Genomic DNA, 26,678 nt, shown 5'->3' with positions numbered 1-26,678 from the left:
AAACAGGATACAATGTATATAAATTGCATTTTATAAAAACTTGAATATCCTGCAAACATTTTGCCACATTTAAATAGCAAATAACAACACTCTTAATGGCCACCTGAGATTCTATACCATGTACCATAATTACTCAACCAAAGGCTTACTATCCATTCTTTCTCAAATATTTAGTGAATACCTGTTGTGTGCCAAGACTTTGCTTGGAAATTTAGGCTGATTGGGCTTCCCTGGTGGCGCAGTGGTTGAGAGTCCGCCTGCCGATGCAGGGGACACGGGTTCGTGCACCGGTCTGGGAAGATCCCACATGCTGCAGAGCGGCTGGGCCTGTAAGCCATGGCCGCGGAGCCTGCGCGTCCGGAGCCTGTGCTCCGCAACGGGAGACGCCACAACAGTGAGAGGCCCGCAAAAAAAGAAATTTAGGCTGACTGCAGGATCTTGTTATTATCATAGTAATACTATCGTAAATGAATAGTTGCTGAATATCCTTGGGTCTCAATGTCTCTGTGAATCAGATGTTGATTCAGGAAAAATTCCCAGAAGTAGGATTTCTGGATTAAAGAGGAGGCACACTTTAAGGTCAAATTACCCTCCAATTAAGTTTTATCAAGTTACACTCACACTTACTTTCTATGTTCAGCTTCCCAATACTATCCATTACTTTCTCTACTTCCTCCTTTCCCTCCTAAACCCTCTTCAGGCTGGCTTTTGTTCCCACTACTCTCGTGCAATTGTTTGGGACATTTAATACTATGGGCCACCCTTTTCTTCTTCTTGTTTTTAAAAAATTTTTAAATTTATTTTATTTTTTTATTTTTGGCTGTGTTGGTTCTCCATTGCTGTGTGCGGGCCTTCTCTAGTTGCGGTGAGCCGGGGCTTCTCTTTGTTGCGGTGTGCGGGCTTCTCATTGTCGTGGCTTCTCTTGTTGCAGAGCACGGGCTCTAGGCGCGCAGGCTTCAGTAGTTGTGGCACGTGGGCTCAGTAGTTGTGGCTTGCGGGCTCTAGAGCTCAGGCTCAGTAGTTGTGGCGCATGGGCTTAGTTGCTCTGCGACATGTGGGATCTTCCAGGGCCAGGGCTCTAACCCGTGTCCCTTGCATTGGAAGGCGGATTCTTAACCACTGTGCCACCAGGGAAGCCCCACCCTTCTCTTCTGGAAATATTCTCCTTCCTTACTCAGGTGAAGCAGGTCTTATTAGCCTCATTTTTACAGCTAGGAAACCAAGGCCCAGAGAGGTACCAAGTCTATTAAAGAGGACATAGCACTGTTCAGGCTTCATATCCAGGCCTCCCGACTTCCACAGCCTTGAGCTTCTTATTTTTATTTTTTTTTAACGTTTTTTATTGATTGCTGGGAAGATGTTTTCATTTATTTATTTATTTGGTTGTGCTGGGTCTTAGCTGCAGCAGGCAGGCTCCTTATTTGCGGCTCACCAGCCCTTTAGTTGTGGCAATGTGAACTCTTAGTTGCAGCATGCATGTGGGATCTAGTTCCCTGGCCAGGGATGGAACCCGGGCTCCCTGCATTGGGAGTGTGGAGCCTTAACCACTGCACCACCAGGGAAGGCCCATTAAGCTTCTTTTTGAATGTGATTTTTGGAACCCTTGGTGATGTTTGCAAGTGTTTCTGGTGTTAAGAGGGCCTCGCCAGGAGAATTTTGTTTGGTTCTACTTTCTTTCTAGGAAATTTCTATTGCATTCCATTCTTTCCAGTGTTGCTAATCTAATCGGTCCTCACGGCCTTGGCTGGAACAGGGTCCCAATGAGGACTCGGTCGTGGGTACAGAGGGGCCTCTGATTGGGCAGGTTTCCATCCCTCTGAGAGTTCAGGGATAGGAGGAAAGCAGCCCAGAGGACCTGGCCAGAGTATTCTTGCTGAGAGGCTCAGAACGGGGCCTTGGGGCCAAGCAGCTTTCCGGGCGGTCTTGGGCAAATGTGATGCAGGCTTTATGGGTGATCTGGGGCAGTTATTTTTCAGACAATCAGCACCCTCAATCGACATGTAACAGTTGATTCCTCATAGTTACCTTAAGGATTATTAAGATCAACATACAGTAAAGCTCTGGGTTCTACCTGACACACGGTAGATACTCAGTAATTGGTAGTTGTGCAGGCCTTTAACTTCGGTTTAACAAGCATTTTTCCACATTCGACCTCATTTGGCCCTTCCAACTACTCAACCACACTGGATCCGCATATGGTTGTTTAAAATCGCCATTCTGTTGTGGCAGAAACTGAGGATCAGACGGCTAGCACTTGGCTTCGAGGTGGTCGCCAATTGGAGCTCTGCTGGAGCACTCGGCAGCTGCGCCAGCTCTGCACCCCGAGGCCCCACGACTCCAGCCCGCCGCGGCCACAGCCCCCCGCCCTCGCCTCTGCGCCTGGCCGCTTAGCGCCATCTTTGAACTTGGCACGAGCGCGTCGCTTCCGCACTTCCCTCCCCACCCAAAGTAGACGCGCATGCCCCAAGCGGGCTCCTTCTGCGTTTGGAGAATCCAGAACTGGTATTGCTTGTCGCACCGTCGGAAAAGAATAATTTATCTCTTCTTCTTGGATCTTGGGGTGGGGGGGAGGAGGAGAAGGAGGTGGAGAAGGAGGAGGAGGAGGACGAGGAGGAGGCGCGCTGACAAATTCAAAAATGGCGCCGATAGCCTCACCTTCCCAGCCTTCCGCTCTGGAGGAGCGGGGGCGAAGGTTGCGTCGGACTGCGCCGGCGCCGGGGTTGGGCGGGGTGGGGGTGGGGGGGCGGATCCGTCTCCACGGTAACCCGCGCGCAGCCGGGGCAGCTCTGCCGCGCGGGAAGCGCGGGTGCTGAGGCGCTGGCTTCAGGCGGGGCTGCGAGCACCGAGCGGCCCGAGCGGCCCGAGCGGCCCGGTCCGCTGCAGGACGAGACCCTGGGCTTGGCGTCCGTGCCCTCGCAGTGGAGGGGCGTCCAGGGCATCCGCGGGGAGACGGTGAGGGCGCGGGTTTGGCTCGGGGCGACGTGGGCGGGAGGGCGAGGGGCCTCGCGCGGCTGCCGGCCCAGGTTCTGAGGTCCCACCGTTTTATTTTTATATTTTAACTCGCAGAAACTAACCCTTTGGGATACCCTCGTCTCCATTTCCCCAGTCTTTGAATAGCAACAAAAGAGTGTTTCTTTAAAACCTGTAAAAACCCCACGTTTTGAAGGATTTCGTGTGAACTGCGGTTTTTAGGCATTTCAAACTAACTTTCACTTAAAAAACACGACCAAACTGCATTTTCAGGTCGAGACACACCCGTTTTCTAGTACGTAGTTTAATCCAAAGCACACAGACGAGGTGGTCTGAGATGAGGGCAGGGCTGCGGGGCCCAGGGCTTCTGAGGGATCTGTGTGGAGACTTGGAGCCCCTGCTGCGTCGGTGGCGATTCCTCCGTCACCAGCGGGTGAGCTCCCTCCCGGAGCTTGTCTGCATCGGACAGGAAATAAACTATGTAATAAGTATACTGTGTGTTAGAGGTGAGCAGTGGACATGGACAAAAGAAAAAGGGCGAGGGATTAGAAAGTCTGGGTGGGGGAGTGAGAGGTGGGCTGCAGGGCGGGCCTCATGGAGAGAGTGATGTTTGAGCAAGGACTTGGAGTGAGAGAATTCACCAAGTGGATACCTGAGGTAGAACAGCCCAGGGAGAGCAAACTTCAAGTGCAAAGGTCCTGGGGTTGGAGCCAATCTGGTGTGTGTGAGGAGGCAGGTGGGGCTGGAGGGGAAAGAGAAGGGGAGAATAGTTCCAGGTGAGGTCAGAGAGGGTAAGGAGAGGCAGGTCAAGTATAGGGCTTGCTCATCATTGTAAGGATGTTGGCTTCTCCTCGGTGAAAATGAGCATTGCAAGGGGCTGCATATTTCCCAGCAGAGGAAACTCAGGCTTAGCTTGCCACACAGGTGTTAGAACCTGCAGAGACCATGTCCTCACCAACACCAATACCAGTGAGGTTTCTATGATGTCGTACTCTTGAGGACAGGTTTCTTGCCTCTGGCCAGCAGTCTGCAGGTCTCAAGCCAGATTTCATCTGGCTTCAAAGCACTTCACACTTCGCCATGCTGGATAGAAATGGTTCTAGTTAAAAGCAAAGGCAGCGGATAGTTTAGTTATATCTATCCATCTTTACTGAAGGTAAATGTGTAATTCACATTCACTGGCTTTGAAAAAATACTTGAAATAGTTCTTGTTTGCTGAAGATTCAGATTTGATTTAATTTAATTTAATTTTTTTTTTTTTGGCTGCGTTGGGTCTTCGTTGCTGCACGCGGGCTTTCTCTAGTTGCGGCAAGCCAGGGCTACTGTTTGTTGCTGGTGCGCAGGCTTCTCACTGCAGGGGCTTCTCTTGTTGCAGAGCACGGGCTCTGGGTGCGCGGGCTTCGGTACCTGCAGCACGCAGGCTCTAGAGCTCAGGCTCGCTAGTTGTGGCGCATGGTCTTAGTTGCTCCGCGGCATGTGGGACCTTCCCGAACCAGAGATCAAACCTGTGTTCCCTGCCTTGGCAGGCGGATTCTTAACCACTGGGCCACTGGGGAAGTCCAAGATACAGATTTTAAAAGATTCCAGGTTGGGAACCATTGACTCAGTCTAACTTTTTACTTTTTTTTTTTTTTTTTTTTAAAGAATGAGATCGAGGCTTGTTGATTTTCTTGTAGCTATAGTTTTAACCCATAGGGCTCTAAGAACTGATTCTAATACTTGAGATGTAAAGGCTTTCATCTCAGATGTTTCAGTTGAATCAGTCTTTCCTGTCTTATTAAGGAGATTCTTTATTAAGTTGTAAAACTGTTGCAGGGGTCAGAGGAAAGTGGTAAATTGCTTTTTCCAAATTAACTTGTTTCTCTTTATAGAAGTTTCTGTGTCCAAAATTTAGAAAAAAATCTGGATAAGCAAAGACTGGAAATAAAAACCACCCCACAGTCTCATTGCCCAGGCATTTGGCTTATACCTGCTCCTTTTTTGTTTTGTCTGTTTTCTCCCATTTTTTTTTTACAAAAATGGAATCACACTGTACATAATATTTTGTAGACCCACTTTTTTCACTCAGTACACCCTGAACATCCTTTGTGTTTAAATTTTTTTTTATAACTTCATTTTATTTAATCAGTCCCTTTTGAAGGACTGTTTCCAACTTTTATCGACAAACCCTGTGCTGAGTGTTTTAGCTAAATTTGTATGCAGCTTCTTAATTTTTTTTTGTAAGTTACTTTGGAAAAGCCGAAAATTGTTCTTTGCTTGGCCCACGTAGTGGTGCAATATTGGAATGTACTTTTACGTCCCAGTGATGAATTTTTTTTTTTAAAGTATTAATGATCTTTGGCCTGATTTGACTTTTCTTGTCCTGTTTCGATTGGTTCACAGAGGGACAGGGTCCTGGACTTTGGGACCAGTCTGTGGGTTTGAGTGCACAGACTCTTTGGGGGCTTGGTCTTGGGCCAGTCATGTGATCTCTTCTGCAAAATAGGTCTTGGTAGAATACTTCTGTGGGATTAAATGAGATGCTCCTAAGAAAACAGTTTGAGATCCCAGCTCTGTTCAGGTGGGGGGGATCACGAGTGTCAGCGCTCAGTCAAGCAGCTGTGTGAGATGAAGGGCTCCTGATTGCCTTAACCTTACTCATCTGCTTTCTCAAACTTGGCTGACCCTGGAATGCCCTGGAGAGTCTTGAAAAATATGAATGTCTGGTCCTTACCTCCAGTGATTCTGGTTTAATCGGTATGGTGTGACTTAGGAATCTGGTTTTATAAAAGCTCCCCGGGTCATTCAACGTGTGGCAAAACTTCAGAACCACTAATTTAATCCACCCTACTCTGCAGCAGAGTTACCTTTCTGAAGCCCATTCTGACCCTATCAGAATGTAGGGTGCATTTTTCCATTTTTTGTGGTGAGATACTTATAAAATTTACCATATTAAAGTGTAAATTCAGTGATATTAAGTACATTCACAATGGGCAACCATCACTACCATCTAGTTCTAGAACTTTTTTATCAGCAGTTGCATTTTGGGCATTCTGGTCTGTCTCCTTTGGACTCTGAGCTCCCAGAGGGCAGGGTGTGGGTCTTGTGTACTTTTGTATGTCCCAGAGGCCCCCAGGAAATACTGAATTGAATACTTTTCTTGTGTCCTGTCATCCATGGGCATGGTTCTGATGCATTTCTCCCCTCCTGCTTTGGCTTGGCTGGTTTTTTGGGTTTTTTTTTGCGGTACGCGGGCCTCTCACTGTTGTGGAGCCCACGCGCCACAGCTAGAAAGAAGCCCATGAGCCACGACGAAGAGCCCACGCTGCAACTAAGACCCGATGCGGCCAAAAATAAATAACTATTTTTTTAAAAATCCCCCAAAAACCAACAACAAAAAGAACGGGAGGTCATACCTTGAAGTACCTTGATGTTGGTTCTGGGTTCAGTTACCTGCACACTCTGGAGGTCTCACACCAGCGAGACAAGAGACAATGTAACTGTCTATGTTGCATCACAAAATCACAAAATCTACTCAGCTCAACTTGGTTTTTTTTTGGCTGTGCTGTGAGGCTTGCAGGATCTTAAGTTTCCTGACCAGGGAGTGAACCCCGGCCCCAGCAGTGAAAGTGCCAAGTCCTAACCACTGGATTGCCAGGGAATTCCCATCAACTTTATATCCAAGATAGTCCCATCATACAGCTTCTGCTAGTTAACATCAAAATGTATTTCACACCAGGGTCAAATTTTGTTGGTATGCTGATAAAGAGCCGCTGAATTAGGTCAGGAGTCATCTCGGCTCCCATCACACCTGAGTATCATCAGGTGTGTGTATAAGACTCAGAAAGGACATGGAAGGGAGGGCTGGGAAGAGACCTGAGGGGAAGGGAGATTCTGGGAGGGAGGGGGGGGCAGCAGTGAGCCTGAATGGATGTGGCAGTGACAGTGCCGAGCCATGTTCACATTGGCAACATTTCTCAGCCCCTGGGGAGGAGCCCTGTCTCACCCTATCCTACCCAGGTGAAACCTGGGTCCCCAGAGAAGGGGAAGGGGGGCGATACGAGCACTGTCTGCACCTCGAGGGCAGAGATGAGGGCTCTGGGGCCTGGGGTGTGGCCATGGGAAGTATATAGCTGAGGGGCTAGGCCCACATCTGGGGTCTGAGTGCCCTCCCCATGGCATCCGCTGGGGGCATGTTAGCAAAGCAAATTCTGGGACCCCATCCTAGACCTACTGAACCAGAAACTGTACAGGGAGGAAGCAGCAGTTTGTCTATTAGGAGCCTCCCGGTGATTCCGGGGCCCTGCTCATTGATGACGCTAGTCTAGAGTGGTCTCTGAGGTCCTCTTCTACTCTGGAGTCAGGTGTGCGGCTCAGGTGGGTTTTGGGGGTGGAATGATGGGCTGTGTGCTCCGTATTTGCTGGTAGTGGTTACTGCCGAGGGGAGTGAGGGGGCTCAGCCTTCAGCTGCATGGCGTCCCAGACCCCTGCCTATTCTCTGTGTGTTTCTGTATTTCGTCATCCTCCCAACCCCCATTTTAACAGATATTACAAAGGGGTGTGTCTCACGACTGATGTGTATATTTAATATAGTTTCCTCCTGAAGAGCTATTACTAAATAATTGGTATGTTTTATTTATTTATTTATTAAATTTATTTATATATATTTTTTATTTTTGGCTGCGTTGGGTCTTCGTTGCTGCACACGAGTTTTCTCTAGTTGGGTGTGCGGGCTTCTCATTGCGGTGGCTTCTCGTTGCAGAGCACGGACTCTAGGCACGCGGGCTTCAGTAGTTGTGACTCGAGGGCTCTAGAGCGCAGGCTCAGTAGTTGTGGTGCACGGGCTTAGTTGCTGTGCAGCATGTGGGATCTTCCCGGACCAGGGCTTAAACCCATGTCCCCTGCATTGGCAGGGGGATTCTTAACCACTGAGCCACCAGGGAAGTCCCAATTGGTATGTTTTATAATCAGTAGTCAAGGAGATCTAGAAGGTATATTTTTAATAAGAAAGTGACTGTATTCTACTTACGACCACTGCATGTTGACACCGTGTGAATGGGTTTCTTTTTTTAAAAAAATTATTTATTTATTTTAAAATTTTTGGCTGTGTTGGGTCTTTGTTGCTGCACATGGGCTTTCTTGAGTTGGCGGGGAGCGGGGGCTACTCTTCCTTGTGGTGCGCGGTCTTCTCATTGCGGTGGCTTCTCTTGTTGTGGAACATGGGTTCTAGGCGCATGGGCTTCAGTAGGTGTGGCACGTGGGCTCAGTAGTGGCTCGTGGGCTCTAGAGCGCAGGCTCAGTAGTTGTGGCGCATGGGCTTAGTTGCTCCGCGGCATGTGGGATCTTCCTGGACCAGTGCTCGAACCCCTGTCCCCTGCATTGGCAGGAGGATTCTTTTTGTTTGTTTGTTTGTTTGCGGTACGCGGGCCTCTCACTGTTGTGGCCTCTCCTGTTGCGGAGCACAGGCTCCGGACGCGCAGGCTCAGCGGCTGTGGCTCACGGGCCCAGCCGCTCCGCAGCACGTGGGATCTTCCCAGACTGGGGCACAAACCCGTGTCCCCTGCATCGGCAGGCGGACTCTCAACCACTGCGCCACCAGGGAATCCCCTGGCTGGACAGTTTCTGAATGAATGAATCATGCATAGGCACTGTCGACATGGGATTCCTTTAACCTTTGGGACTAAAGGTGGGGAAGAGTCCTGTTCTCTCACAGAACACCCCTCTGGGCCACTGTTGCCACCTGTTGCTGGAGAGTGACTGGTCGCCTGGCCCATGAGGGCCGTTTCCTCAGTCATGGGAAGTGTTCCTGAAATTGATCGACCAGTCCTTGAGGCCAGCAGCGGCATCTTATTTCCGAAGTGGGGCTTTGTGGGGTGGTGGTCTGGGAGACAGAGCCCTCCTGGGTATGGGCTAGGGCTCTGGTAGCAAGTAACAGAAACCAGCCAACCAGCTCCCGTCGGACGCTTTTCTTTAGGATGCAGAGGTGTCTCCTGGGCTTGGCATGGAGATGCAGCTGGCCCTGAGGAAGGCGCAGGAATCAGAAGCTAGGCGGCTTTGGGACCCTCCCTCCACCTCTCAGCTCTCCTGTTGCCACACCCCCCGTGAGGCCTATCTCTGCACGTCTCCTGTCTGCACTGTGGCGCTGGCTGATTGTTGGCACTGTGTTTCAGTTCTAGGCATGTGCCGTTTATCTTGTTGAGTCTTTGTCTCAGGTGTGAATTTCCCTGAGAGAACCCAATTGGCCTGGCCTGGTTAGTCTCTGCTTCTCGTCCAGTCGGTAGCTACAGGCCTGGTGTTTGGGCCCAGCCTGCATCATGGGTAGGAAGTTTTTGGAAAAACTGGCCCTTGTGGGGAGGGCAGATTCTCTAGAAGGTATTTCCTCACCATTCTGGGCCTCGGTTTCCTTCGTTGGCAAGATGCAGGAGCCCTGACATCTGGGTGTCTGTAGGCTCTCTTGGGACCGGAGGGCAGGACTGCCACCTGGACTCTGCTCCCTGAGTCCCACCGGCTTCCTGCTCCGCTGAAGGCTGCACAGTTTGAGGATCTTGGTTTGGGAATGGTTCTCCGGTTTCTTGGCCACATGGCCCAGTGTGATCGAAGTCTGGCTGGGTCCCACCTGTTTTCCCCTGCAGTGCCTCTGAGGTGCAGAAGGCAGGCGGCAGGCCCAGCATCCACAGTGGTCACCTGCCCAGGGAGCAAGGATCCTGCTCACCGCGAATTCTTCCTCTCACCTCTTAGAGGGCTTATTATGGGAGCCGCGCCCTGGCGACAGCCACATGCTGCCTGGCATGGAAGGCACCACCCTGTATGTGGCGGCCGTGGGCAAGCCCTTCCCCCGGAGCCTCCGGACCTCATCCCTAGATGGGTCAGGATCGGTTGTGAGTTATGTGTATCTCGAACCGTGGGAGCTGACTTAGGTGTCCCAGAGTGAAGAGAGAATAATAGTGGCTTCTTACCAGTTAACAGAAAAAAATTATGGCTGCAGTGTCATTGGTTTTAAGTTTTTTAGTTAAGTTTTAGTTAAGTTTCCCTCCATAAATTTTCCTTAGTGTTTTGGCATCTGTTATTTGCCTGAATAAGCAAACAGCAAAGGAACACTAATAGCAATACCTGAAAAGTTAAGAGCTTGTTGTCTCTTTGGACATTTTTGCTTGTGGTTGTGACCTTACATTAATTTTTACATTAAGACATTCATGTAACATTCTCTTAGAAACATTGTTTTGAGTTCATCTGATGTGATTAGTGGCCAGGATTTTAGACTGGGAGAAAACACCTTGACTGAGAGATAATTCAGTGTCATGTGTCAGAATGCCTGGATTCAAGCTCTGTTGTGATTGCCTCTTTGCTGTGTGACCTTGGGTGAGTTACTTAACTTCTCTGTGTCTCAGTGCCAACCTTAGAAATGCAAAAAATAGGATTTACTTTATAGGGTGGACGTGAGCATGAGTAAGATGATACAGGTAGGGGCTTCCTTGGTGGCGCAGTGGTTAAGAATCTGCCTACCAATGCAGGGGAAACGGGTTCGACCCCTGGTCTGGGAAGATCCCACGTGCCGCAGAGCAACTAAGCCCGTGTGCCACAACTACTGAGCCTGTGCTCTAGAGCCCACGAGCCACAACTACTGAGCCCACATGCCACAACTACTGAAGCCTGTGCTCCTAGAACCCATGGTCTGCAACAAGAGAAGCCACTGCAATGAGAAGCCCGCACACCACAACGAAGAGTAGCCCCTGCTCGCCACAACTAGAGGAAGCCCACGGGCAGCAAGGAAGACCCAACACAGCCAAAAAAAAAAAAAAAGATGATACAGGTAAAGCTATGGGGACAGTGCCTCAATTAGCACTTAACAACTGGTACTGTTACAATCTTTGAGGCTTCCAGGAAGTTTGAGATTCACCCACAGTCTTTTAACATTTTGTCTCGGCATGTTTACTTTCTTTTTTTTAAAAAAATATTTATTTATTTATTTGGTTATGCTGGCTCCTTAATTGCAGTACGTGGGCTCCTTAGTTGTGGCATGCAAACTCTTGGTTGCAACATGCATGTGGGATCTAGTTCCCTGACCAGGGATCGAACCTGGGCCCCCTGCATTGGGAGCTCGGAGTCTTAACCACTGTGCCACCAGGGAAATCCCATTGGTGTGTTTACTTTCTGATTCCTGTGCCCATCCATTGATTGATCAGTGTTCACTCTCCCTCAGTGGACTCCTCGTCTTGTGGCTTCAAGTCACATCTGTGGTTGGATGCTTTCTGGAGCCTCATGCCTTGTGACCGGTCTCAGAAATCCTCGGCGCCTCCATGGGGATGTCTGAGAGGCATCTGTCTAAAGGGGGTCTAACAGAAAGCCTTCTGTGTTCTCTTCTCCTGGAATTTGCCCTCACTTTCAGTTCAGGGACACCCCATCCACTGGTTCTCATCATGGTCCTGTGGCTTATACTGCGAAGGAATCCCTAGCCCTTTGTCCTGGCTCACAGACTTTCTGTTGCCTGGACTTTGCCCTTGGGCTGCCCTTCCTCACCCTCTGCTCCCAGGTATGCTGCCTGCCGTCCAGCCTCTAAGCATGGGGCCTTTTCTTCGTAAGGTTTTGTTCTGTTCTCCCCCCAACCCTTTCCTGGGACCCTTTTTCCTGCAGCTTTCCACTTGTCCTTCACACCTTAGCTCAAATGCCATCTCCCCAGAGGCTCCCTCGCCATCCCATCCCACTTGCGTCCCCAGCTGTTCCCTTCTCTCCCACACCTCTGCATCCATCTAGCGCCACTTGTGTTCCATCATGTTTTTCTTGTGTGTTTATTTGCCTGTCCCCAACCCCTACGTAAGCTCCTCGGGCACAGGAATCTTGCACGTTTGTTTTCTGCTATATCCATAATAGCCTGACAGCACCTGGCAAGTAGATGTTAAATAGAGAAATAAAATGTGTGTGTGTATATTATGAATGAACTTGTACTACCTGTCAAATACCATGCAAAGTGCTGGGGATGTAAAGATAGACAGGGTTCTTTCTTTTTTTTCTTTTTTAAATTAATTAATTTTTGGCTGTGCTGGGTCTTCGTTGCTGCACGCAGGCTTTCTCTAGTTGTGGTGAGCGGGGGGCTACTCTTTGTTGTGGTGTGCGGGCTTCTGTTTGTGGTGGCTTCTCTTGTTGCGGACCATGGGCTCTAGGCACATGGACTTAAGTAGTTGCCCCAGGCGTGCTCAGTAGTTGTGGCACAAGGGCTTAGTTCCTCTGTGGCATGTGGGATCTTCCCGGACCAGGGCTCGAACCCGTGTCCCCTGCATTGGCAGGCGGATTCTCAACCACTACGCCACCAGGGGAGCCCGGGGCTACTCTTCATTGTGGTGTGCGGGTTTCTCATTGTGGTGGCTTCTCTTCTTTTTTCTTTTTTTTGTGGTGGCTTCTCTTGTTGCGGAGCATGGGCTCTAGGCACGTGGGCTTCAGTAGTTGTGGCACGTGGACTCAGTAGTTGTGGCTCGTGGGCTCTGGAGCACAGGCTCAGTAGTTGTGGCTCATGGGCTTAGTTGCTCCGTGGCATGTGGGATCTTCCCAGACCAGGACTTGAACCCGTGTCCCCTGCATTGGCAGGTGGGTTCTTAACCACTGCTCCACCAGGGAAGTTCTTATGCTGGAGGAGCTCAGAGTTTAATGGGAGACGGACAAGCAAAGAGAGAATTAAGTTGAACGTGAAGAGGAGCATGGTGACAAGTGCTGAGTTCTCCACGTTCTAACAAGAGCTGTGCCTGTGTGTGGCCAGCCGCCTTCCTTCAGGCTTACTAACACTGGCCTGGTGCCCAAGTGTGAGCAGAGAGCACAGGGGTCCAGGCCTCGTCACTGTCCTGTAGGTGCAGGTGCCTGGTAAGTGGCCACATGAGGAGAGTCTCTTGTAGATGAGAGTAATCTCAGTGGTATAGGGGCCCTCACTTGGTGAAGATTGGTCATGTCCTCAAGAAAGGGAGGCTGCATCTCCTTCCCTGATCTGATGTCTCTCCTTCTGCCCAGATAAACAGGGGACAAGGAATTGGAGACAGGTGGCAGGGTGGAGAGGAGTGGCAGCTGGGGAGTAGTCTGTCTTCTCCCAACTAGCTCATCACGGACACACATGTGTCCTTTGATCATGGTGGCACCTTGGAAGGTACCCTACTGGAGAGGGCTGGCTGCCAAGTTGGGGGAGAAGAGGGGTGTTCTGTTGGTGACCAGGTCTGAGGTTCTTCAGCGCTGGCTTAGACAGCCACTGCTGGCCCTAAGATGACCTGATTCTTCTTGATGTCCATATTTTCAAAAAGGGCCCTCCCATGTCCCCTCCAAATAGTGTCACCGAAAGTCCTGGGTCAGGCCCTCACTGGGTCACCCTAAACCACTCACTGTGGCTGGGGGAGGGACCGAGTGCTCTGATTGGCTAGCTGGAGGTCAGGTATCCCTCTCAGTGGGTTGTCTTCACCCATGCCACAAAGAAAGATGGACTATTTACTAGAGGAAGGGGACAGACAGAATGAACTGCGGTCCATTGTTATTTATTCTTGGGGGAGGGTGAGTGCCCTGCGCAGGTGATGCTGGGAGTACATCTGGCTGGTGACTGTGTTTCGATCTCCTTCTCCAGAAAAGTTGCCAGACGGCCAGCATTGCCACTGCTGAAGCGTCCGCCCAGACCCGGAAGCATGCAGATGCTGAGGTGCAGACCGAGGCCCCTGAGCCGGCCAGCCTGCAGTCTGTGCCCCAGTATGATGGCCCCCGGCTTGTGGCCTTTCTCCGGAGAGTGGAGGCCATGGTTACCCGAGAGCTGAACAAGAATTGGCAGAGCCATGCGTTTGACGGCTTCGAGGTGAACTGGTCCGAGCAGCAGCAGACGGTAGGGATGGGCTGGTGTGGGCCTGGGATGTCTCAGGTTGAGGCTCTACCCCATTTTTAAGTCTTTCTTTTGTTCCATGCAAATAATAGTAACACCACCAATAGTAATAACAGCATTCACGGAGCTCATACTTTTTGCCAGGTACTAAGTTAAGAAGAAGTCACTGGGCCGTCCCTGCTGCCCTTGAAGTAGGTGCCCTTGTTATCTCCATTTCACCGCTGGTAAGCGGTAGAGGCAGGATTTGAACCTGGACAGTCTGACTCTGGATCTTATTTTCTTAACCACTCAGCTGTGTTTCCCCAGGCACTCTCTGTGCCAACTCATCTATCCCTCAGGACAACTGTATGAGGTAGTGCTATCCTGATCTCCAATTTATATTTATTTTTTAGTTTTTCTTGGCCACGCCGAACAGTTTGTGGGATCTTAGTTCCCCGACCAGGGATCAGACCCGGGCCCCTGGCAGAATCCTAACCACTGGACTGCCAGGGAATTCCCATGATCTCCATTTTATAGATGAGAGTCAGAGGGGCTAAGGGACTTGTCCACAGTCATACAGCTGTAAGTGGCTGAGCTGGAGTCTGAGTCCTGGTCTGTCTGGTCTCACTGCCATGCTCTAGTGACTTCAGCGTCGCCAAGTCTTTCTGGTCTCGAGGCACAGCTCAGAGCTGTCACCCTGTCAGCTCAGATGTCCAGTTGGGTACACAGCCTCTGCTTTGAGATCAGGTAACCTCTGAATGAAGGAGGGCCCCTTGGTGGCTTTTGCTCCACCCTGGTGTTGCCTGTGGACAGGCTGCTGGGCAAGCAGTAAAAACTTTGCTTATACAATGTTTTCTTCCTTTAGAAATGGAGGTAATTCTGTATTCAGAGGTCATAAGCCCTCCTCTCCTCCCCTCCTCTTCTTGTATCTTCCTTCTATCTATTTCCAGATACATAGTTGCCCTGTTCCCATCAAATCGTTGATAGGTATGGGAAAGTCGGTTCATGTGAGAGAAATCCTCAAAATCCCTCTGAAAAACAGTTGCCAAGTCCACACCCAAGTGTGGAGTCATTGATTCTTCTTAAGCAGAGCACAAGGAGAAGGTAATGAATGTTAAAAGCTCAGCTCAGCCTGCCCCCTTTTACAGTTGCATTCAGAGAGGTTAAGCTTTTGTTCTTAATTGTTGAGGCTTTTCCACCCTTCTGTGCAGTTAGTTTGGTCCACCTGTGTATTACTTTCTCCCCCTTTAAAAACTATTCTTTTCTGATTACAAAAGCAATACATGTTCATTATAATAAGTTGAGTCATCGCAGAAGTACAGAACATGTAATACGTAGACAGTGAGTGGGAGCCCTGGTTCAGAGGCCTTTCCCATGCTACACTGACACATAGCATTAGTGCTACTACGGTTGTCATTAAGAGCATATTAAACAAAAATGGAAAGCACTGTACATTTTGTGACCTTTCTCACTCACCAGAGCTTTCCACGTCAGTTCCTGTAGAGGGGCCCCAGTCCCTGTATAACCTGCATCACATCCCACTGCACAGACACACCAGCCTTTCTTGAGTCCCCTGTTGTTGGACATCCCAGCAGCAGCTTCACTTCTAGACACGTGTCCTCCGGAAACACGTGAATGGGCAGGGGGTTGGGCAGCACCCTCTGGGTGGCCATGTGGCGTGTGGTCCCCTCATGGCCCTGAAGTTTCTTGCCTTTCTGAATGTTGGGCAGAGGAGTAGTGCTTTCAGATTTTGCTGTTATATGACAGAACTGAAGTGAATCTCTCTCTCACTTTGTTTTTCTTTTACATCAGTATTTTGATTAGTTCTTTCTGGTGGAATTACTATTTTGGCTCACATGTCTGGTTGTTCTGTCTCTACTCCAGCTGTCTAGGTGTTGGCCTTGACATTTCACTGCCATCCTTGGCTCTAGTAGCCCCGGAAAGCCTGAGATGCCACTCTTTTTTTCTTTTCTTTTCTTTTATTTATTTATCATTTTTGGCTGCGTTGGGTCTCTGTTGCTGCGTGTGGGCTTTCTCTAGTTGCGGTGAACGGAGGCTACTCTTCGTTGTGGTGCGTGGGCTTCTCATTGCAGTGGCTTCTCTTGTTGTGGAGCACGGGCTCTAGGTGCGTGGGCTTCAGTAGTTGTGGCTCGTGGGCTCTAGAGCTCAGGCTCAGTAGTTGTGGCGCACAGGCTTAGTTGCTCCCCAGCCATGTGGGATCTTCCCAGGCCAGGGCTTGAACCCGTGTCCCCTGCATTGGCAGGTGGATTCTTAACCACTGCGCCACCAGCGAAGCCCTGAGATGCCACTCTTAATGAAGGACTGTAACTTCACAATTCTAAAATCAGTGACAACATGGCTGAACACTTCAGAATTAGAGATGAGGAAGAGGTGACCCAGGGCACCCCCTGAAACCTTTGACCTCTTTGCTGTGTCGTGTCCTGCCTCTTGTTTCCATGTGGGTGTGGCTGACTGCTATGAGGCACTGTGACCAATCTTGGGGTCTTCTCTCTTCAGAAGCAAAGCCCGTTCTGTGTTGTCACGTTGCTACAGATGTCATCCGTCTGTGTATCTCTCTATCTCTCTATTTCTCTATCCATTTATTTATTTTTAATATTTATTTATTTGGCTGCACCGGCTTTTAGTTGTGGCACGCGGGATCTTTGTTGCCATGTGCAGGATCTTTAGTTGTGGCATGTGAACTCTTAGTTGAGGCACGTGGGATCTAGTTCCCTGATCAGGGATCGAACCTGGGCCCCCTGCATTGGGAGTGTGGGGTCTTAGCCACTGGACCACCAGGGAAGCCCCTATTTATTTATTTTTTATTACCATTTTTTATTTTATTTATTTATTTATTTTTGGCCGTGCTGGGAGGCTTGCGTGATCTTAGTTCCCTGACCAGGGATCGAATCCCGGCCCCCAGCAGTGGAAACGTGGAGTCCTAAGCACTGGACCTCCAGGGAATTCCCTATTACCATTTTTTAAATTGAAGTATAGTTAATTTACAATGTTGTGTTAGCTTCAGGTGTACAGCAAAGTGATTCAGTTATATATATATTCTTTTTCAGATTCTTTTCCATTATAGACTTGTTTCCTTTTTAACTGCTACATGATGTTTCACCATAAACTTTTTTTTCTGGAGTCAGGTTTGCTGAGGTATATTTTCCATACAGGTAAACTCATCCTGTGTGCTGTGTTGAATCTTGGCAAACACATACCCATCAGTGAAGGTATAGAACAGCCCATCTATCTTTTTTTTAATTTTTGTTTATTTTTGGCTGCGTCGGGTCTTCATTGCTGCCTGCGGGCTTTCTCTAGTTGCGGCGAGTGGGGGCTACTCTTTGTTGCAGTGCGCGGGCTTCTCATTGCGGTGGCTTCTCTTGTTGTGGAAAACGGGCTCTAGGCGCGCGAGCTTTAGTAGCTGCGGCACTCGGGCTCAGTAGTTGCGGCATGCGGGCCCTAGAGTGCAGGGACTTCAGTAGTTGTGGCGTGTGGGCTCAGTAGTTGTGGCGTGTGGGCTCAGTAGTTGTGGTACGCGGGCTTCAGTAGTTGTGGCGCGCAGGCTCAGTAGTTGTGGTGCACGGGCTTATTTGCTTCGTGGCATGTGGGATCCTCCTGGACCAGGGATCGAACCCATGTCCCCTGCATTGGCAGGCGGATTCTTAACTACTGCGCCACCAGGGAAGTCCTGAGGACGGCCCATCTTTCCATCCCTCTGCATTCTCATCTTTGGATTTTAAATTGTACTGATCATTGCAATTATAAATGGTGTTATGATACATTATGTATATAGTTTATTTTTAATATAAACTTTTATTAAATTTATAAAACATGCATAAACACATGCACAAATTACAAGTGTTCAAGTCCATACTTTTCACATAGTGAAAACATTTGTAGAACCAGGACTGAGATCAGGAAATGGAATGTCAAAAAAAAAAAAAAAAAAAAAAATGGAATCCCAAATCCCCAAAGGTTTTCTCATGCCCCGTCTACTTCCTGGCCCCACTGTATGGCTTTGTTTTAAAATAACAGATTTATTGAGATATAATTTACATCCCATATCATTCTCCATTTGAAGTGTACAGTTCATTGAATTCTAGTATATTTCCAGAGGTATGTAACCATTGCCACAGTCAGTTTTAGAACATTTTCATCACGTCCCCAAAACAGAAACTCCATATCCATTAGCAGTCACTCCCCATTTCCCCCGCACCTCCTGGCAACTGCTCCACTTTCTGTCTCTGTAGCTTTGTCTCTTCTGGACATTTCATATAAATGGAATCATATAACAAGTGGTCTTTGTGATTGGCTGCTTCTGCTTAGCAGAGTGTTATCGAGGGTCCTTGTGTTGCAGCGTCTATCAGTGCATCATTCCTCTTATGGCTGAATCACACTCTGGTAGGGATATACCACACTCCGCTATTACGGATCACGCTGTGAGCATCTGTGTACAAGCGTGTGTTTCCAGTTCTCTTGTGTATATACTTAGGAGTGGAATTGCTGGTCCATGTGGTAACTCTAACATCTGAGGAGTTGCTAGACTCCTCAGCGGCTGCACTGTTCTGCATTCTCACTAGCAGTGCACAGTGCAGCTTCTTACAGATTTTGGATTCTTTCCATTGGATGGTTTCTTTATATGGGGTTATGAGGTCAAGAAGTGTGAAACTATTCACAGGAGTTTTGGTCTATGGTGCAAATACTTCCTGGAAAGTGTGTCTGTGGTGCAAAATCCCTCGCCGTGGCCGGCATCGCCGGCCTTCTCGTTAGCTGCTGCTGGCCACCTATGGGCTGAGAAACAAGGTGCCAGAGTTTAAAAAAAAATGTGTGTGTGTGTTTAAATACACATAACATAAAATTTACCATTTTAACCATTTTTAACTGTACAATCCTGTGGCATTGAGTATATTCACATTGTCGTGCAACCATCACCACCGTCCAGCTTCAGAAGCCAAAGCTTTTGAAACAGATGTGAGTACAGGGTCCAGCTCTGATCTGGAGCCTGGAGTCTGTCTCAGTTCCCAAGGCCCTTCCTTCTGGGCTTCTGGAAGCATCCTGTTAGGGGAGATGTTGGGATGAAGGCTCCACACTTTCCCCTAGGGCTGGACGGTGGCCTTGAATCACTTATAGGGATTGGGAGGCCCAAGGCTGTGTGTGCTTTTTGTTACACTGCTGGGCGGCTTTGGGGCTCAGGGTTGGGGGTGGTTTGTCTCTTGCAGGTGACCTGCCTCCACACCCTGGGCTACCCCCCAGCCCAAGGACAGGGTCTGCATGTGACTGGTGTCTCCTGGAACACCACTGGCTCTGTGGTGGCCTGTGCCTATGGCCGGTGAGTGGCAGCAGGGCTGGGTGTGGGGCAATAGAAGGCCCTCAGACCCTCGTCTGAGCCTCTGTCTCCCCGTCTGTGCAGTAAGGGGTTGGCCCAGAGCTTGGCCTTTCTGGGAGTCTTCCTTCTCAAGGCTGCCTGGGCATCAGGTTGGCAGGAAAAGAGCAGGGAAGGGACTCCCAGTGCCCACCTGCCAGCACTGGGCAGTGGGCCCCAGGCCTGCCTCACCTGCTCCGAGAGCTGTCTCCTGATACGCCCAGGTTTGCCCAGCTGGAGACCCTTTTCCAGAGAAACTCATGCCCTCGGGGTGCCTCAGAGGAGCCTCTGCCGCTTTGATACCGAGCACAGTGTCTGTGTGTGATGGGGCTATAGAGGCTCACCTGTTTGGGGGAGTAGGGGGTGAAGGTGTGTCAGGTGATAGGAGCACAGTGGGGGCAGGGTGGGTTGGGATGAAGCCCAGGCCGAGGGGCAGAGCTAGCTCAGGCACGTCTGTGCAGGCTGGATGACGGGGACTGGAGCACACTGAAGTCCTTTGTGTGCACCTGGAATCTGGACCGGCGAGGCCTGAACCCGCAGCAGCCGTCGGCGGTGGTGGAGGTGCCCAGCGCCGTCATGTGCCTGGCCTTCCACCCCACGCAGCCATCCCACGTTGCAGGTGAGACGACCAGCCTAAGTTGCCTCTGCTTCCCACCCTGCAGAGGGTGGCCAAAGCCCTCCCTTGGGCCCTCAGCCCCTGGTCACGGCCAGGGCAGGTCTGTGGGGGAAGCAGAGACCACAGGTGGCCCTGACCCCTGGGCTCAGGTGAGGATGCTGGGGGTGCCCGTGCTGGGTGCAGAGCTTGGAGGAGGCGGCAGGTCCTTAGCTGAGTCTTGAGGGGGTGTGGGCCGTGCAGAGGTGTGGCCTGGTCGGGACAAGAGGCAGGATGAAGCAGGCACCCTTGGGGAGTTGACAGAGGTGATGAGCTGTGCACGTTGGGGAAAGGGGGCAGGTGAAGCTGGAGGGAATGGAGGGTGCTGGGTGGGGGATGGTAGCCTGGCAGTGGGAGAAGCTTCCTGGGGAGGGGTACAGCAGGCTGGAGTGTGAGGCCCGGGGACCAGGACGTTTCTTCCTCAGGACTGTTTTCGAGAAAGTGGCCCCACGTCCTGGCTGAGTGGGTGGGAAGGGTGGGGGCTTGTCCAGGAAGCTGGGCTGCTGCGTGGGTCGGCTCCTGACCAGGCCCTCTTGGTCCCGCAGGGGGGCTGTACAATGGCGAGGTGCTGGTGTGGGACGTGAGCCATCCGGAGGACCCACTCCTCTGGCGCACGGGCCTGACGGACGACGCGCACACGGACCCCGTGTACCAGGTCAGAGCAGCGGCATGCTTGGCGGGTGGGGAAGCACGTCCTCCCGGGCTGCGCCTTGCTGTCGCGGGCCTGCTCCACGACGCGGGGCAGGAGAGGGGGCGCCTGCTCGCCACAGCCAAGGAAGAAGGTCACCAGGGAGCTGGCAGTGAACAGCTGCTTCTGGCATTCTCAGAGCTCCCAGGCCATGAGTCACACCCGCCCCTTCTATCAGCGCCACAGTCCCCACTGTCCTGCTTTTCTGCTGGGACTGGGGGGACCGTGGAACCCTCTGGTGGGTGAGGCGGCTCCCAGGCCTCCCCGCATAAGTCTCCCTGGAAGAGAAGGGGAGGGGGGAGGGGAGGGACACCTGGTCTTGCTGGGAGATGGAGCAGGCGTCCCTTCTCAGCTTGGCCCCGCACACTGTTGTCCAGGTGGTTTGGCTCCCGGGGCCCCAGCATGGCCACCGCTTCCAGGTGCTGAGCGTGGCCACTGATGGGAAGGTGCTGCTCTGGCTGGCGGTCGGGGCTGGCCGGCTGCAGCTCAGCGCGGGCTTTGCCCTGGCCGTGCAGCAGCTCCCCAGGAGCACCAAGCTGAAGAAGGTACGAAGGGGCGAGGCTGCTGCCCTGGAAATGGGCCCCCGAGGCAGCCCCAGGCTGTGGGACCCCTGAGCCAGTGAGCCTGGGGGCAGGCAGGCGGGAGCCACTGAGGGCCACAGCGTCCACGCACGTGCCTGGGCTCCTTGGGGACACCGTGAGCGGATTCCCTCTGCTCTGCCCTGCTGTTCTTTTCTCCACAGCCTCCCCGGGGGGAGACCGAGGTGGGTGCCACAGCAGTGGCTTTCTCCAGCTTTGACCCAAGCCTTTTCGTGCTGGGCACGGAAGGCGGCTTCCCGCTCAAGTGCTCCCTGGCAGCGGAGGAGCCCGCCCTCACGCGGATGCCCAGCTCTGTGCCGCTGCGGGCCCCGGCACAGTTCACCTTCTCTCCCCACGGTGGCCCTGTTTACTCTGTGAGCTGCTCCCCTTTCCACAGGTAGGGAGGGCCGGAGCCTCCTCCGTCAGCCACAGGGCCTCTGGCACAGGGAGGGTGAGGGAGTCCCACCAGGCCACACATAGCACTGCTTAAAGGACCTGCGGTCTGCCCTGGGCCTAGGTCTTCCCCATTTGAGCCCCAGTATCCGGAGCTCCTGGGGTTGGCGCCAGGTAATCGGCCCCTTACTTTCGAGGAGGACCCCAGGTTTGGGGGCCTAGGGAGGCCTCTCATGAGCCTGACAGCCCATGAGGAGTCGGGCAGGAAGCCCCCAGCCACACCTGAATCCCCAGCGCTCATCCCCTGCCTGGCTGTCTGCCCTGCATCCTGTCTAGGAATCTCTTCCTGAGCGCTGGGACCGACGGCCACGTCCACCTGTACTCCATGCTGCAGGCCCAGCCCCTGACCTCCCTGCAACTGTCCCACAAGTACTTGTTCGCTGTGCGCTGGTCCCCAGTGCGCCCTTTGGTGTTTGCGGCTGCTTCTGGAGAAGGTAGGAAATGGACACGAGGCTTGGATGCGTTGAAGCTGGCATAAGCCCAGCCTGTACCTGGAATTCTGGGTTGGGGAGACTCTACGTGGGGTGAGGATGACTTTCATTGTGTGGGGTGGAGAGCTGAACGGAGTAACAGCCTGATCTTGTGCACAGGAAACTGTGAAGAGGCTGCTGCTCTGGGCCTCTCTTACCCCATGAATCTCCCCTTTAAGGTGATGTGCAGCTGTTTGATCTCCAGAAAAGCTCCCAGAAACCCACAGTTTCGATCAAGCAAACCCAGGATGAAAGCCCAGTCTACTGTCTTGAATTCAATTGTCAGCAGACTCAGCTCCTGGCTGCTGGCGATGCCAAGGGCGTGGTAAAGGTGTGGCAGCTAAGCAGCGAGTTCACTGAACAAGGACCCCGGGAAACAGAGGACTTGGACCAGCTGGCAGCAGAGGTGGCCACCTGAGGTGGGGGGAGTCCCAAGTGCAGAGGCAGGTGGGGTGAGGCTACATCTGTGCTGTACGTTTCTGATGGAAGCTGAATGAAGACACGACAAGCTTTGGGGGGAGTCATTTATTTGTCTTTCACATGGAAACAGAAAACTGGGAGGGAGAACAAAAGAGGAACTAGCCAGCTGCTTAGATATTTCTGCAGTCGGAATGGGGCAGCTGGCTTCACGACAGGAAGGGGTCCCCACAGCAACATGGCACTGGCGACTGGACCAGGAGCAGTTCACTGAAGCACCATTTTCTACTAAGTCTCACCCCAAGCTAAGCAGGTTAAGGTTACAATGGAAAGCAGCACTGTCTGGAGGATTTTTCTTAAGAGCACAGAGATGAGTTGACATGCAGCAAGGCGATGGCAGGGCAAGCGGTGTGGGCCAGGCTAACCTAGGAGCAGAGGATCAATTCACGAAGAGCGAGCGGGTAAATTCAACGTAGTCAAAAGCAGTGGGGAGTTCGCGGCCCTTGCCGTCCACGTAGGGCTTCATGTGGGAGACGCAGTAGTCGGCTTGTTCCCGAGTCAGGTTCTGGAGGGCAAGGTGGCACCTGTCAGCCAAGCCCCCACCAGCCATGCCCACTGAGGCCGGGGGACGAGGCCGACTTCAAGAACGTTAATGCCCAAGCTTCAGGACCTCTGCTGCTACGGCCTTTAGCTTGGACTGAGTTTCATTTGAAACTAGGGATAAAAATGACTGCACCCAGCAGCTAACGCTCAAAACCGGGGTGCGTTACTCTAGACTCGGCTCTGCCCCTAACCAAGGGGGCAACCTTGCCTGGGCTTCACTTTTCAAAGGAACCCCTCACCCCCACCCCAAGCTAGGGAAGCAGAGCCCCAGACCTGGTACAGCTCCTCCTTGGTCACGTAAGGCTTCCCTTCGGAGCTCAGGGCCCGGAAGGCGCTCTCGATCTCCTCACTGGACTTGACGTTCTCGGTCTCACGGCTGATCATGAAGGCCATGTACTCTTGCAGGGAGACGTGGCCGTCCCTGGAGGGCCAAGGTGCAGTGAGCAGGGAGGGTGCGGTAGGAGCCACGTGCAGAGCTGCTTCTACCACGTTCCCTGATGCTCACCTGTTTGGATCCACAGTGTCCAGGATGGCCTCGAACTCGGGGTCGGGCTCCCCTTCCTCCACCATGGGCAGGTCATAGCCCAGGGAGCGCAGGCAGGACTTGAACTCCTGGTGGTTCAGCCGGCCAGACTTGTCCTTGTCAAAGTGTCTGTGGCACAAGGCCGAGGGCTCAGCACAGAGGCCCTGCTGCTGAGCCCACCTCCCCCGCCAGGAAGGGCGCAGCGCATATACTCACTTAAACATCATGCTGAATTCTTTGAGGGCCTCCTCGGTCACCCCGGTCGTGTTCCTGGAAGAAAGAACAGAATTAGGGACCGGATACTCCACCCCATACAGCTAAACTGACTGCTGGACGTGGGGGCGACCCTGCTTCCCATGGCCCCTGCTGCTGCTGTGCCCACCCGGGGAAGCTGCAGGTACCTGGCCTGGATCTGCTGCTCCAGGTTGTGCTGCATGCGCATGCCCAGCTGGTCGAGCTGGTCCCACTGCTGGGCCAGGCCCACAGTGCTGTGCTCTGTGTACTTGTTGTCCAGGATCAGGGCTTCCTCCATGGCCGCCCCCAGGTCCTCAATCTTCTTGAGCTGACTTCTCATGGCTCGAATCTCCTGGTGCTTGCGCTGCAGGGGTGAGGGAGCAAAGATGTGTGGGACAGGGGCTCTTGCCTCGGTTACCAGGCCCGAGAGCCTGCTTAAACAGCCCTCCTCGGTCTCTGCACCCCCAGCCTGAGACCTGCAGGGCTGCCTGCAAGGGGAAAGTGGGGATGGGGTGAGGTTGAAGAAATCCAGCAGCCTCAACAGAGGAAGAGGCGTCAGTGTGACAGTCACACATCAGTGGGTTGACCTGCCAGGGAAACAGTGTAAGTACTGAGGACCAAAGGAGCCTCCTTCTCTCCCAGTAGGGCTCCTGGTAGCAACTGTCAAAGACAAAAAACTCTTTAAAATGAGGGAGGTCCTGGGCTGCTTTGGGGAAAGGGGGTACCTGACCAGCCCACCTTGTACCCAACCTGAAGCCAAGTAGGCCTGCTGGCAGTGGTGGGATGAAGGGTTTTAGGCGGGCCAGAAACACTAAGGGCACTTACTTTGGTAGCTTCAAGCTGGGATTCGAGGGTCCCGGATTCTTCCACCATGCAGGACCTGAACACAGAAGCACAGTGAGGCAGGAGGCCCGATTGCCAGCTCGAAATTAACTTCCCTCAGATAAAAGTGCCTGCAGTCTCAAATTCCTCTTATTAGGATATGAAACCTATCTGCTACTGTCTATCTTTTCTTCAGCAGCTCTGGGAGCCAGGGAGGGCAGGTAATACTTCTCCAGTATACTGGGAAGCTGCTGCCTGATGTGGTGTGCCACCTGGTAAGGCCAACAGATAAGCCAGGGCTGAGCCCCCATCCAGCCTGCTCCCCGCTCCCCAGCTGGGACCCCTTCTCATGTGGCTGGCTCCTTAAGCCCACCCAGGCTGTAGCGTGGTACCTGATCCAAGCTAGGCCCTTAAAGGGTACCTCAGGAACTGATTTTAAGTTCCACAGGAACAGAGAGGGGCTGCAGGCCTGGCAGCATGCTTCCTCTGCAACCAGGGGGAGAAGGATGCCTGTGCAACCCTTCAGACAGGAGACCTGAAGGTTAGGGGAGGCTGGCAAGCCACCCCAAGAAGTCCTGGAGTCTCCTGCAGGCTCCTGAGGGGAGCCACACACTAGGATAAGTGACAGCAGTGGGAGGAGAGGCAGTCAGATGACCCCTTGACATGGGAACTGGGGTGTGAAGATTATGACCAGATTTGGGTTTGGTCCTGCCCAAAGGAGAGGTGACTACGACTAAGCCCCAGATTCAGGTTCTATCATCTACAGACACAACGCCAGAGGCTCCTTCCGGGGCTAAGTTCTGAGGAGCAGGGGGCCTCTGGGGAGCCTCTATCTTCCCAACAACAGTGTGAGGTCACAGAGGCTACCAGTGAACGAAGACAAATGAGGTTACGTGCAGGGATGAGTCACACTGTGTGTGTGTCCTGGGTGGGGTTTTAGCCCGGCCTCCCCTGTACCCACCTTTGCCCCAACCTACCCTTTCAACACCCAGCGAAGCCAGCATTAGCTGTGAAATGTCCCTAGGTTCAAAGTGCTCTAGCAAGGCAAGGCACCAGGCTTCCTCCTACCCCAGCAGGTCAGACTCACAGTCACGCCATGTCCCCCCAGGAAAAGCACACCCCCAGGACCTGGGGGCAGGAGGCCGGGTGCTGGTGCAGTGGGAGGAGGGCAGACCCCTCCTTCCCATGCGGCCACTGGCGGTGGGTTAGTCAGAAAGCAGAGCCGCCTGGGGAAGTCAAGAGTGCACTGGTAAAACCACAGCGAGGTAAGAAGAGAAAGAGGAGAAAAACCTTCCAGACAGATCATCCCCAACTTCATACTGATAGACACGAATGACCCGACGATACGCTATGCTATTCAAAGAAAAGAAACCAAATGAATACACCAGCGGAAGGGGAGGCAAGAGCACACCGAGACAGACACACACCACAAGGCCCAAGCTGGTCAGTGCACAGGCAGGGCCACCTGGCGCCCAGGCAGGGACGTGGTACAGGCCAAGCCGACAGCCGGCCTGGGAGGGCAGGCAGCCTTGGGCGGCTCGCGTGGGGACCGGGCAAGACGGGACAGGGCTGGGAGGAGCCACATGGTAAGGGGAGCATGGCACCTCGTGGAGACAAGTCCAATGCCAGCAGACACGGCCACGGGCACTGGGGAGGAGAACGGACCCCAGGGCAGTTTATGAGCTCGAGCCGAACCTGTGATCCCAGGATCCTGCCCCACTCTGCCTTCAGCACGTGCTCGCATGAGCGAGGGTGACACTCCTCCCACTGCCTCCTTTTAACGCCTGATGTGTCTGCCTGCAGGGCCTCGGGAGCGCTAGTCTAAGCCACCATGGTCCCGGGAGAGAATGCAAGGGTGCCCGATCTGGGCAGAGGCCAAGGCCTCCTGGGGAGGCCCCACTGGCACCGGGCAGGACAGCCCTGCTCCTCTCGGGGCTCCTCCCAAGTCCTGTGTCTCTCCATCACCCAGAAACCCTGAGCAGCTGGGCTTCCTCTTGGGGCAAAAGACAGCCTCAGCCCTCCGTGGGGGCACTGGGGGAGGAGGGGTCAGTGCACAGACGGGGACTTAGTGCACCAGCTGGAGCCCCTCAACAATGTCATCCTATTTCACG

The 26,678-nt window shown here is 52.4% G+C and overlaps 2 protein-coding genes across 4 annotated transcripts in view; one reads left to right on the top strand and one right to left on the bottom strand.

Annotated features, from left to right (window-relative positions):
- Positions 1–2,627: 2,627 nt before the first annotated feature.
- DYNC2I2 (dynein 2 intermediate chain 2) lies at positions 2,628–22,390 on the top strand. Its single transcript, XM_079927873.1, is given in 10 exon segments — positions 2,628–2,714; positions 2,716–2,952; positions 13,541–13,789; positions 18,985–19,094; positions 19,589–19,746; positions 20,325–20,434; positions 20,845–21,012; positions 21,210–21,442; positions 21,775–21,932; positions 22,148–22,390. Coding segments are annotated over 10 exon segments (1,740 nt in total). The 5' UTR covers positions 2,628–2,636; the 3' UTR covers positions 22,387–22,390.
- Positions 22,391–22,478: 88 nt separating this feature from the next.
- SPTAN1 (spectrin alpha, non-erythrocytic 1) overlaps positions 22,479–26,678 on the bottom strand; it is a 60,568-nt gene continuing 56,368 nt past the window's right edge. For all 3 annotated transcript variants that reach the window (XM_079927870.1, XM_079927871.1, XM_079927872.1), the window contains 6 exons: positions 24,571–24,625; positions 23,913–24,109; positions 23,728–23,781; positions 23,494–23,640; positions 23,262–23,409; positions 22,479–22,950 (listed from right to left, as the gene is read on the bottom strand). In XM_079927870.1, coding sequence (XP_079783996.1) covers positions 22,825–22,950; positions 23,262–23,409; positions 23,494–23,640; positions 23,728–23,781; positions 23,913–24,109; positions 24,571–24,625 — 727 coding nt within the window. In that variant the 3' untranslated portion in view covers positions 22,479–22,824. The remainder of the gene's footprint in view (positions 22,951–23,261; positions 23,410–23,493; positions 23,641–23,727; positions 23,782–23,912; positions 24,110–24,570; positions 24,626–26,678) is intronic.

Source organism: Stenella coeruleoalba (genome assembly GCF_951394435.1).
Source record: "Stenella coeruleoalba genome assembly, chromosome: 7".
In the NCBI taxonomy this organism is placed as follows: domain Eukaryota; kingdom Metazoa; phylum Chordata; class Mammalia; order Artiodactyla; family Delphinidae; genus Stenella; species Stenella coeruleoalba.
The sequence above is the reverse complement of the archived record's forward strand: the minus strand, read 5'-3'. Positions and strand labels throughout refer to the sequence as shown.